The 14,111-nt window shown below is 35.2% G+C and overlaps 1 protein-coding gene across 1 annotated transcript in view; it reads left to right on the top strand.

Annotated features, from left to right (window-relative positions):
• Positions 1-503: 503 nt before the first annotated feature.
• LOC101896256 (leucine-rich repeats and immunoglobulin-like domains protein 1) overlaps positions 504-14,111 on the top strand; it is a 30,823-nt gene continuing 17,215 nt past the window's right edge. Inside the window, exon 1 of the mRNA XM_005190748.4 lies at positions 504-2,455. Coding sequence (XP_005190805.2) covers positions 2,154-2,455 — 302 coding nt within the window. The 5' untranslated portion in view covers positions 504-2,153. The remainder of the gene's footprint in view (positions 2,456-14,111) is intronic.

The raw sequence follows: 14,111 nt of genomic DNA, 5'->3' as shown, positions 1-14,111 counted from the left end.
CTGAGGAATTATATTTGAAATATCTCTTCTAAAATGTTTCAATCCTATTTCCATTTACAAACATTGTGTTTTGTCCTATGCTATTCTGTGTTAATATTGATTCTATTCGGATGACATCTGATATAGAACAATTAAATCAATGCGTGTAATTTTAGTGATACAACAAACAACAGCCACCACCACACAGGGACCAAAGCAGCAGATACGATAAAACCAAAACATCAATCTCAAGAACCAGCGGTAGCAAGTGGCAATAGCTGCTGGTCATATTGGAAATCATCAGCATCGTCATAATCATCATCATCATCATCTTCTTCTTTTTCTTCAGAGCAGCAGCAATAAGAATCACAACAACATTTAAAGCAATCCGAATGTCGCCAACGCCGCCGCAAAAAAGAAACAAAAACAAAACAACAGCATTTCAACTACCATCGAGATCAGCTATGCCCGCCAGTCAGTCAGTCCTCTTCCCAACTAACTAAAGCATAAAACGGTCAGCCAAGTATTTTCCCAGTCTTAAAAGAAACGTGTTGGAATACGGACGTATTGAGAGGAAAAACAGCGATTATTTTGAGAAAAGTTCGAAAGTCAATATAAAAAGAAAAAAAAAAAAAAAAACAGCAACAAGAAAATAATAAATAAAAACAAATTAAATACAAGAGTAAAAAAATTATAAAAATTATTATCTCGAAAAGAGAGTATTTTGTAAAAAACAAAACACAAAAACAAATGAAATATTCAATTCAAATAAAACAAAATAGAAACGAATGATTATTATTTATTATTTGAATAATATTGAAATTCCGCATCGATAATATAACAACAATAACAAGAGTAATAACAGTGACAAAGTTATTGGGAATTGCTTAGAGGTGCTGTCGTAGCGATCGAACAATAAATCCCATAAAACATTCAGTTTCCCAAAGCGAGAGTTCGAATACGAACTGCTTGCTCCGGCCTTTTATTTTCGCTGGAATTTCTATTAGATTAATTCAATTGATATATTGATGGGTCAGATGTCAACTACGACGAATACGAATACGACTGCGACGACGACAACAGCGACAGTGGCAAGTATTGGTCTATTTGATTCGATCGTGTCCAAGTCATACCAATAATTGAAATTCAAATTCGTTCAACGTCTACCCGAGACGCCGGAACATTGGCAAACGGCAAGGTGGTTGCAGTATCAAGCCATATAAGCCAGAAATCCCATTCCATTTATCAGTGAATCAGTGATATAAACGAAAAAAAGTATTTATTTGAAAAACAAAAATAAACTGCAGTTCTAAATCTCCCAAGAGAAAGAGAGAGGAGAGAGTGAAAAGCATCTCTCCATCAAAGAACAAAAACAAACTGAAACATTTCAATTTGTTTTCGAAGAGAATTCCAATTGCCCATTTCGGCGCTGAGTTGTTGATAATTTCGAATTTTGATGAATGTTTTGAGTTGTACGTCCGTCATTGGACTTGATAAGAAACAACAGCAGAAGAAAAGGCAAGCAGCAATCCAGCCCGCAAGTCAGCCAGCCAGCCAGCAATCTCAAGTAGCCCCTCGGTTCGTTTAACATTAAAACGCCGTCATCACTGTTTAGTCGTCCTAGTCGCAGTCGCTCGCAGTAATCACAGTTTGCCTTTCTCCTTCCCCGATCTTCATCTCGTCAACTGATTGTGGTGTAAATTTGTGAAATTGTTTTTGTACAACAAAAAAAAAATTAAATTTTCCATACGGAAAACCCGTGGCAAACATTCAAACATATTTAAGTCAATGAGGAACATATGTATGTGAGTGTGTCATGAAAAATCTGTAATTCAATAGAATCCGGAGTCATAAACACACAAATACGGGAAGAGAAATAAAACCGACCGACCGACCTACCGACCAACACATCTGTGATTGTATTAGTGAAGGAAACCAAAATCAAATCGAAAATCACGAAGAAAAAATTTCCAAAAGTGGTTAACATAAAACTACACTTGAATTAAAAGAGAATCAATAAAAAATAATATATTATTCATAATTGTGAAAATGTTGTTACAAAAATATTAAAATAAAAAAAAAAACAAACATAACAAAAAAAAGTGTTTCAACCCGTAAATACACATACACATTTATATCAAAGAGCAAAACCTTGATACGCGCAGTCCTCCAAAATGGCATCATTAGTTTATGCCGTTTGGAGTATTACCAATGTGGCCTCGGTCCATTGTGCTGCCCGACCCGAAATCTCGCCCTGTACCTGTGAACCCACCTATGCCCATAACTATGTTGAGTTGTTGTGCGAAAAAGTCGATTCGTTCCATACCATTGTCAATGCCTTGTCGAGTAAATTTGATCCCTATGTCAATGTCAGCCTGAAAATAACGCATTCGCATCTAGAGGACTTGGAAATGTTGTCGTTTATGGATATGAAAATGAATTTGATAAAACTTCGAATGCAGTGGAATGAGCTAAAGTAAGTGCAGAATTATAAAGAAATTATAGATGTGTATATAAGTGAATATATATGAGTATGCAAGTGAGATTTTTTTTAATAAATTCTATTATAGTGTTAAAATATTGAAAGGAATCTTTTTTTTTAATTAGGAAAGCAAGAAAGAAGAACAGTAAAATGATTCGATGATAAAAATGATTCGATATAAATAGTAAGAGATTTCTCTTGAGAAAATGTTATTTATGAAGGTATCAAAAAAACAGTTTTTTATAGGTCAACACATTAGCTCTAGACTTGATTTGGTCTCAGATTGAACTAATCGTTACGACACTTTGTGTATGGTTTGAGTTACGACTGCGGCTCGAAAAATATCGCATTGAACATCATAACGCTCATTTACTCAAAGACGATTACATCCCTAAAAGATTTCAAGTTATCGATTGAAATTCGACTTCCTGAATTAAAAACAAGTAAGCAAAGGCTATAGTCGTGCGGGGCCGACCATGTGATACCCTGCAGCACTTAAATGTGTTGGCTGACCCCTTGGGTCTAAATCCATTTTGGTAGATTTCGTTTTTGAAATAATGCAATGCTGCCCTTTCCAAATGTTAAGTTTGGTTGTTGCCCTATATTTTTGGCCTTCTGTGGTGCTGATGGGTATTCAAAACAATTTTACACGAAGGGTGTGGTCCACTTTACCCGCTAAATAAAATGCAATGGTTATCCAAAATGCTAAACTTCTGCCCTGACCCTAATAGTACGTTTATATATATGAGGGTTAACCCACTGGATTTGAATTTAAATTGTCATATCCATTACTTTTACTTCAAATAAATCCCCTCAAAATAGGTTAACCCTACAAAAACTTCTAACGTAAACATGGCATAACTCTCTCCTCCTGCAAAATTCCGTGTCATTTGGTTCAATAGCGACCTGTAGAGCGGCTGACAAATCAGGTACATTTTTTTTGGTCAAATAATGGCTAATATCCGCCCAAATCGAGTGAATTTCGGGACGTACGTTTCCATTTGGTGGAAATCGGCTTCGATATATACTTTTTAATATAATCTTTCTCGAAGAGATCATGCACTCTATAGCATGTCAGTTGGTATAAAAGATAAAAATTTCTCCGTCAAATTTAGTGAAAATCGATTCAAAATTGGATATGCGTCCCATATATTAGTTCCCTCTAAAACCAAACTATAAGTGCTCTAAAGCCAAATGTTGATTCGTGATATGATCTACTTCAAATAACTTCTTTTGTTACGGAAGCTCTACAAAATATACATAGTGGTGTAAGGTATAATATAGTCAGCCCGCCCGACATTTGACGTTTCCTTACTGGATCGAAAATATAAACGATAGCGGGCGATATGTTGGAAATACTAAACGGATGGATCATTTGATGATATTATATTTACACGAGAGCCCCGACTTGCGTCGTCACGATTTGTGTCGTTTTGAGTTGCGTCGCTTTTCAAAAACCAGAAAATTCGATTTGCGTCGTTGCAATTTCAAGTTGCGTCGGTCCGAGCTACATTGTGGATTACTATTTTTTGCATTTGCAGTGCCTGATTTAGCAAATTTTCTGTCGTTTAGCATTTTTACAACTTCTGGCACCACTGTTTTAAATATATTAACTAGTAAACTAAATTTCAGTGATTCGATTTGCGTCGTTTTCAGTTGCGTCGCGATTCTCCGGTCCCTATTAACGACACAAGTCGGGGCTCTAGTGTATTTGAAGGTCCTAATGGGTATAGCCCCAATATAATGGTTTTTATTTAAAAGTCATTTTTCGACAATTTTTTTTTACCTTTTTTCCACTACCTTAAAAATGGTGGAGGGTATTAAAAGTTCGGCCCGGTCGAACTTAGATGTTTTTTTACTTGTTTCCTCTAGGAAAGTACGGGAACACCACAAATATTTTTCCCAAATACTGAAACTACAAAATTGTAGCCCATATAGTAGAACATAAACCGTTAAAATAATTATGGGATACCGTTACTACCTCCACTTAGACTACAGTAAGTGACCAGGACCTCTATAATACGTAAAATTAGCTATATGACAGTCATTTAGTTGAATATTCAAGCTAATACCTTCGAAGTTACGAAAATCGGGAGACACCGCAATGTGAAGACCACAAGAAATGATGGACCCACACTGAAACTTCTGTGCCAAGAGGATGAATGATTTACTAAAAGTATGCACAGGTGATTTACTTAAAAGTGAGCCGATGTATGCTACTTTGAATACCAGTTTAGTTCTGAGAGCTGTATCACGATTTCGTCAGTCGGACGGGCAGATATACAGATGGGATAAATTTGAATAAAATGTTGCTCTGAACAAGATATAACGACAAAAGACATATATAATCTGATACTTTATATAAAGAGGCATAATGTTGTAAAATGCAGAACATTTGAATTTGCCGTTTTACAGGTAAAATGTGAACCCCACCTAATTAATTAAAGTGTGGTAAAAACTGAAACAACCTCCATTCCGAAAGTGCCTTTAAAAAAAACTATAACACGGACATTTGTAACTTTTAACATGTTAAAGGAGTGAACCGATATTCTCCTTTGACTTGATTCACATTATGTGATAGTTGTGTTTTCTCAAGATATTGGCCCGTTATGTACCATGTTGAGATACACAAAGTTTGAAAAATGCTGCCAACTGTATACGCATGTTATAAGAGATACAGGATGAGATGAAAACACTGCAACCAATTTCAGACTGCTGTCATTTCTAAGCCTGTTAAAATGTTAAAATTATTGCAACGACATCTCATTATATTGTTTCGGCGTCGCCGTGGCCGAAAAATGGCTCGTGAGCTGAACAAATCGCAATATTCCATTCGGCAAATATTGAAAAATGAGCTCGGGGTAGAGCCATTGAAATTCCAGAAAGTGCAAGGGCTTACACCGCAACAGAAAGAAAATAGACTCAAAAGAGCAAAGAGTTGCTTCGCTTGGCCGAAAGTGGTGAACTGCCGATTTTGGTTTTCTCCGATGAGAAAACAATCGTTGTCCAGCAATATGTAAAGAAACAAAATGATCGTGTTTATTTACCAAAGAGGTCAGCTTAAAATGTGCACATTCGGTTGACCACCAGAACTCAAGCGCCGGCCATGATAATGGTGTCGGCCGCCATAACAACCGATGGTCGCTCTCCGCTCGTATTAATCGACCGTAGCATCAGAATAAATGACGAATATTATCGCGAAAATATTCTGGAGGGTGTATTAAAGCCTTGGGTACGCAGACATTTTGGCCGCAGACCTTGGACATTCCAACAGGACTCCGCACCATGGCACTCAGCACGCGCCACCCAGGAATGATTCCAAAATGAGGTTCCTCGCTTCATTTCAAGCAAGCGCTTCGCCGAGAATGGACCAAAATACCGCAGAGCAACATTCGGGCAGCGTGTGACGGTTTCATTGGCCGTTTGAAGACAATAATTCGTGCCAAAGGTAACGAATTCGAACAAATCTAAACTTATTCTAAAATTTGATGCTATTTCCGACAGTTTTTGCTTTCATTCTATAAAATTAAAAAAAAAATGTAAAAATTATGGCGTTTGAATATGTTTTTTTATCTCACAATTATTAAAATTTCTGACCATCAGAAAGTGGTTCCGCTATATCCCATTTTCATGCCAGATCTTGTGTTTGTAGAAATATTGGGATGTATAAAGCTTGAAAAGAATCAGATATTCTTTTCGCTTGGTTATTCAAAATCACGACCCGTCGTGGGGAAGGTGCCAGAAAAAGTGATTATTTTTATCCTAAATTCATACCAGATCTTTAGTTGGAAAAATATTGGAATTGTTAATTTTTATTTGGCAATAAGACTTTTATTTTTAGTTTTGTACGAATTGGGATTATTTAAAATGTATATCCTTTGTAGACCGATATTATCCATGTTAACACCTGACCTAGTACGAATTCAAATATTAGAACATGCTAAGTTAAAAAGACCGACCAACGAAAAAAAGCATCAATAATTATATAGTCTGTGCCAAATCGACCTTGAGCAATGCAATTTGACAATTCTCCTTCAGTGTGAAAAAGCGATATGTTTGAAAAAATTGCAATTACAAAAATATAAATTGCTTGAAAATTCCTTACCATTTTAGCCTAGTTATATGCAAATCTCACGCAAAGTCTTTAATACAGGTCAATACTCATAGACAAGGTAAAATAAACCAAGAATATATTTCTTGCAATTATTATACATGTACATACATGCATGCATACAAACATACGTATGTAAACATACATACAAACATACATGAATTATGTGTACCTGTGATGATAAACTTCAAAACGTGTGCAGTTTTGCATTTTTATGTGTTCATCGACCCATTCTATTGTACATTCATTCACACATCAACAAATGAATAAATAATTTATAATAATTGAATCCTTATCAATAATTATTTTGTGATCGTAAGAAATATACTAATAATAATAATAAGAAGAAGACGACAAAGTCTAAAACAATCGCATTCTTTCTACAAAACAAATAATGTAAATGTTTCGTTTCGTTTTTGTTTCATTTGTATTTGTTTCGTTTATAACTAAAATGCAAAGAGCAGAGTAAATAAGCGGCTGCTGCTACTACTGCCGTTCCTTTGTATACATGCTTATGTATGTACGTATATTCGGCTAGATGACAGACGATATACACAGACATCTAGACGCACAAAACTAATATTGTATGGTCAATATTCCCAGTAGAACTACGTAATTTGGTTTCGGATAGGAATGTGATTAAGTGGGGGAAACCGCTTAAAGTCAGTTTTCACCAAGCGTTTTCAGAAATATTTTGTTCGTCAGTCAGTCAGCATAGAGGGCACCACCATGACTTGCTCAAGTTCCAAATATATGTTTCATTTATTTTTGTACTGTTTAATATGCAGCTCGTAGAATCTTATTGTTTTGGTTTTGAATTTTCATATTGTGGCAGGGCGTTGAGTAATTTGCTCCAAACAATGCAAAAATGTATATTTGATCCCAAATATCAGCATAATTTAATGTTTAAACTTCAACAATTAAATGTCAGGGATTTAAAACTTGTGATTAACGTATCCCCTATTTCACTTTGATATGTAATCATTGAATGGTAATGACAACTACAAAGACTTAAAAATTAAGTTTGCGAGTCATGGAAGATTTACTAGAAGGTAGAAGGATTAATACAACAAATGTCCTGCATCCACAACAACATAAAAAATTAACTTTGAAAAAAATTCAAGTATAGAGGTCTACCTGCTTGGCTTGTAATGTCAGAATCCCTATCAAAACAATCAAAAAACCAAACAACTCGTTGCATTGATTTTGAATACATAATTGAAACCCGCGAAAACGGAACGAAAGGTTAAAATATCTTTTTAAAAGCATATTCTATATATCTTTAAAGGTTTATTTCGCTATTAAAACTGTAGATTTTATAGATGGTTACGTTGCAATAAGCATTTTGAAAACACCCGAATTTGAATACTTTCTGAACAATTATACAACACTATGTGTAGGGGGGTATTATAAGTTTGATTGGGCCAAAATTTATGTAACACCTCGAACTGTTGGTTTCCCACATAGGAAAGTATATATGGATCTTCCTATATCGCCGAGCTGGGTCAATCTAGCTATGTATGATCGTCCGTCCGTCTGTCCATGTTAATTCGTAATCAATCTACAGGTCGCAATTATGGCCTGATCCTCAGGGTTAGGGTCAGAATAGAAGCTTATTGTTTTTGTGTTTGGGTTGAAATGGACCAAAAAAAGAAAAATTTCTTGATTTTGCATTGCCCTACAGGTCGCAATTATAGACCAATCGACAGAATTTAGCATGAGGCTAGAGTTAAGGGCTAGTCGGAAGCCTACCATTTTTTTGGTCATCGGACAATATTTAGCGGTTAAAATAGACCATCACTTTTATGTAAAAATTACGAAAATGTCCACTAAACCGTGAATATTTTTAGTCCTGGCGTAATCACAAATGCACGTAAATGCTACTTCTGGCCTTTACATTTACGATGATATTCAATATATTGCATATACAGGGTGAGATGAAAAAAACTGCAACCAACTTCAGACTGCTGTCATTTCTCGTCCGACAGCTGTTAAAATTATTTCAGTGACAGCTCATTATATTGTGTACAAGCGTACAAAGACAAATGCACGAAAATGTCATTTCTGACCTTTACATTTACGATGATATCCAATATATCGCATATACAGGGAGAGATGAAAAAAACTGCAACCAACTTCAGACTGCTGTCATTTCTAAGTCACTCGTCCGACAGCTGTTGAAATTATTCCGGTGACAGCTCATTATATTGTGTACAAGCGTACAAAGACATTTTGGTGAGAATTTTCCAAAAAAAAATTTATTCATTATGGAATTTCAGTGTGATAGTGTGATTTCTTTGTATTTGAGTGGAAAACCACAAGAGGCTATCGTTAGAGGACTCCAGCATTTAAATGTGAATAAATCGTTTGTGTCCCGTACCATCGCTCGTTACGGTGATACTGGTAGCGTAGCCCGCAACATCAGAAGAAATGGTTCGAAAAGTAAAGAAGCGACTTGATCGAAACCCGCGTCACGGTGGCCGCAAAACTTACACCGCATCAAAAAGAAAATAGACTCAAAAGAGCTGAAGAGTTGCTTAGCTTGGTCGAAAGTGGTGAACTGCCGAATTTGGTTTTCTCCGATGAGAAAACATTCGTTGTTCAGCAGTTTGTATAAAAAAAATGATTGTGTTTGCTTGCCAAAGAGGTCAGCTGAAAATGTGCACCTTCGGTTGGCCACAGGAACTCAAGTGCCGGCCATGGTGATGGTGTGGGCCGCCATAACAGCCGATGGTCGCTCTCCGCTCGTATTAATTGACTGTGCATCAGAATCAGAATAAATGCCGAATATTATCGTGAAAATATTGTGGTGGTTGTATTAAATCCTTGGGCACGCAAACATTTTGGCCGCGGACCTTGGACATTCCAACAGAACTCAGCACCATCGCAATCAGCACGCGCCACCTAAGAATGGTTACAAAATGAGCTTTCTCGCTTAATTTCAACTGCGCAATAACCACCAAAATCTCCGGATACCAATGCGTTGGACTATTGTGTCTGGAGTATTTTGGAAAGCAAGGTTGGCACTAAAAAATGCCGAAGTGTCGATCACCTGAAGCAAGCGCTTCGCCGGTGACCAATTCGAACAAATCTAAACTTATTCTAAAATTTGATGCTATTACCGACATTTTTTGCTTTCATTCAATAAAATTTGTTTAAAAAGTTTGTGCAGTTTTTTTATCTCACCCTGTATAGTAAAATATATACAATCTTATATATCATTGAAGGATATGTTTGTTAGACCGCGTGTAACTCAAGAACGACTGAACGGATTTTTACAATACTGACAAATTCGGAATGGCCTCTTGCCAATAAAAAAATAAAATCTTAGAAAATCGCGTGAAAACATGCCAGTAAAAAAGAGAACATTTTTTGTTAAATTATGTCATATTTTTTATCGCATATTTGACTTACAATATTGAATTTTACGATTGATATTATGGTGTGGTCCCCTTACAACACTATGTTTTGGGATTATTATATTCAAGTCGCAATTATCGCCCGATTCTCAAGAAATGTTGCATGCGGATAGAGTTAGGGTCAGAAATAAAGTCTATTGTTTTTAAAGATGTATGTTTAGGTATTCAAATGGACCAACAATTAAAACTCTCCTGATCTTGCAGTGGCTCTACAGGTCACAATTAAAAACCAATCGACACGGAATTTTGCATGAGGTTACAGTTTAGGAGTATAAAGTGTAGCATTTTGGACGACCCTTGAATTATATTTAGCGGGTAAAATGGACCACAACTTTTGTGTGAATTGTTTTGGATACCTACCAGCACGACATGGAGTATAAATATAAGGAAAATATCCCCGGTAAAAAACCAAAAGTAACATTTGTGCAGGACAGTATGGCATTATTTCCAATAATCGACTAAAATGTGTATGGATCTAAGGGGGGTTTCCAATATATTATCGTGTTGTAGGGTATCACACGGTCGGCCCGCACTCTATCTTGTTTCTTTGTGATATCGAAAAATTGCAAAACTAATAGATTCTTGCAGGTTCTGGAATAGAGCATTTATAGTGAATTTGTAGGAACACTTCTTACAAAAATTGTACTCCTTTTATTTGGGTATCATAAAGAAACATTAAATAATTGATTCAAATTGGTACAGATGTAGCTAATAGTTAAGTATATTTTAAGAACAAACATCAGTTGGGGAGAAAATATATGCATATATTTATACATCAGGATGGTAACGTGGAATGGGAAATTATCTCCTTGGAAGTTATCGTAAAGAAAATGAATGTTGTCGACTGATAATCAATCAAGCAGAAAGAGAATAATGACAACACGGCTCAGCATGTCTGAGAGTAACTCTTTAATTCTGCTTGTCTGGAAATATTCCATTGATATGGATTTTTTGTTTTCATATTTTTTTATTTTGAAAATATTGTTTATTTCATCCCAGGAAAAACAAAAAAAAAAAAAATGATTAGTCAATTGTCTAATGAAAATCCAAATAAAAACAATTCTTGTTTTTTTTTTATTAATTCCACAGAAAACATGTGGAAACAGCATTCAGTTCAATCGGACTTTACTTTCGACTCAGCGGAAAAAAATTTGCAATAACTTTGGAAAAAATATAAGAAGAAGTTTGTCAGATTTATTTCAAAATTTGTATTTAATTGTATGTCCCAATTTAAATCTTGAATAGACAATACGGCAAATGATATTCTTAAAAAATTACCCCCACATTTTAGGTTTTTTTTTCTGAAAAATTCCCAGGTCTTGATGATCGGCTCATTGATTAAAAAAATAACCTCAATTTTGGAAAGTCCCGAAAAAGTCAATAAACATTGACAACAAAGTTGCAATGTTTTATTCATTGAAAATAAAAGAGACAAATAAAATCTCAATTATAATCTCTGTGTCTAGCAATGTGAGTAACAAATCGGATGTGGGCGATTATTTCCACTTAAAAATGTTAAGTTGTACTTAAAAAACCGCTCTCTATAATCACGGCATCACGCACTTAGGCTTATCATCAGACGTTTCACGACATGGCGCCTTCATACCGCAACGTTTTTGTTTTTCACACGGATTTCACAAATGATATTAAATTAAAATCATAAACGATTGCAAAATAAGAAACAAGTAAGCAAAAGCTATAGTCATGCGGGGCCGACTATGTGATACCCTACAACACTACAATATGTTAAAAGCCCCCTTATGTCTAAATCCATTTTGGAAGATTTCGCCTTTGAAATTATGTCACGGTTAAATTTAATCTAATGGTCAACCAAAATACTAGACTTCTTCGATGTCCTTAACATTCTTCTCAGGCATGTCGATTGGCTTCAATTGTGTAATAATTTTGCTTCAATTGTGTAACTATTTTGCGATCATCTCCAAAAGCAAGAGGCCCCTCTGTATCTCCAAATTTAGACTCATCTACATGATTTGCTTGTCTACGATATTTGTATGGTATTTTCTCACACAAAAGTAGTGGTCCATTCTACCCGCTGTTCTAAACTCTAAGTTCATGCGAGATTTCGTGTCCTTTGGATTCTATTTGTGACCTTTATAACGGGTATAAAATCAGGAATATTTTTAGTTGTTGGTCCATTTAAACCCCTAAATACATCGCGGACATCTTTGAAAATAATAGGCCTAACCCTGCTGAGCCTAACCCTACCTTTTTTCGTGAGGACAATTGCAATCTATATATAATAACCCCAACTTGTGTTGTAAAATGAAAAAATATTATAAAATGTATTCTTCAATATTATAAGTCAAAATGAAAAAATCGCATGCGATAAAAAATATGAAAAAATAAACAAAATGTCACAAAATACTACAAAATTTATATTAACATTATTATTGACATATTTTTATGCGTTTTTTTTTTATTTTATTCTTTTACGCCAAGAGGGCATTCTGAATTGACAAAATTTGTCAAAATCGGTCCAGCCATTCTTGAAGTATAAGCATTTAAGCTAACATCCCCTTCCTTTGTATATATGTATTGTATATATTCCGCTATATATATCCGATATATTTACTATCGGTATCTATGTAACGGTCAGAATTGACCTGTACGTCTTTTTATGATTTTGCCAGGATTAAAAATATTCGCGGTTTAATGGAAATTCGACTTTTATTTAACATAAATGTTATGGCCTATTTCACCCACTAAATATTACCCGATAACCACCAAAATTGGAAGGCTTCTGCCCAGCCCTAAGCTCTAGAACCATACCAACTTCCGCTTCGATTGCGACCTGTAGAGCAGCTGCAAAATCAGGAAATTTTTTAGTTTTTGGTCAATTTCAACCCCTAGATATTATGCAATCATCTCCAAAAGAAATAGGGTTCTATTCTGTCACTATCCCCGTCTCCATTCTTAATTTCGTGAAGATCGGGCCATAATTGCGACCTGTAGAGTGATTACAAATTAATATGGACAGACGGACGGACGGACATACATAGCTAGATCGACTCAGCTCGACGAGCTAGGAAGATCCATATATACTTTCCTATGTGGGAAACCAGTATTTCGAGGTGTTACATAATTTTTGGCCCAATCAGACTTATAATACCCCCAACACATAGTGTTGTAGGGTATAATAATAACAATGATTTCGTATTAAAATTTAATTTTTTATAGTAGAAAAAAAAAAATACCAAAAGTCATTATTCTAATTAGAACATATGTATATACAAATGTATACATGAATGTTTTTTTTTTTCTTCTTTAGAAAGCCTATCATTTGTGCAAGCAATGTTTGGGTTTTAATTATTAAAATATACCGACATAGAGAGAAAGTACGGAGCTATGTCTTGGGCACAATAGCAAATATGAATGACAATCAATTTCGACAATATTTTGTTTTTATTTAAATGACCAATTTTTTTGGCAATCGTAACTCCTCTGAATTTTACGTACTAACTCATTATTATACCCTCCACCTTGAAAAGGGACTTTGTCATTCCGTTTATAATATCCCAAAATATTCGTCGTAGACCCCTCAAAGTATATATTTTCATGATCAGCATAAAATTCTAACTGTCCGTCTGTTTGTTGAAATCACGATACAGCCCACACTATTTAACATAGAGCTTTTTGACAGAACAACTTGAATTGTATCTAGGATGGTTGGTATTGAAAATTAGATTTATCGGTCCACATTTTGACCGCCGTTTAGCCGCAATATAACGGTGCCTTTCCATATTCGGTATTTTGATGATTTTTGTCACATTCTGTCAAGGATTTGTCTAAAAATTGGTATTTGTAATCATAATGTATAGGTCCACGTATTTATATAGACCCCATATGACGGTACCTCCCGAAATTCGATATTGATGATTTTTGCCACATTTTTTACGGATTTTTCTAAAAATTGGTAATCGTAGATCATAATGAGTTCTAACCCTTGTGGCGAAACATTGTATGCATAGGTCAACGTTTCTATATAGCCCCCATATAAGGGTACGTCCCGATATTCGGTATTTTGATGATTTTTGCAACATTTTTGCACGGATTTGTAACTGTAGGTCGTAATGGATTCTAGCTCCTGTGTACACTCATC

This window comes from Musca domestica, unplaced genomic scaffold (genome assembly GCF_030504385.1).
Source record: "Musca domestica strain aabys unplaced genomic scaffold, Musca_domestica.polishedcontigs.V.1.1 29, whole genome shotgun sequence".
Classification (NCBI taxonomy): Eukaryota; Metazoa; Arthropoda; class Insecta; order Diptera; family Muscidae; genus Musca; species Musca domestica.
Note: the sequence above shows the minus strand (reverse complement) of the source record. Positions and strands in the feature narration are given on the sequence as shown.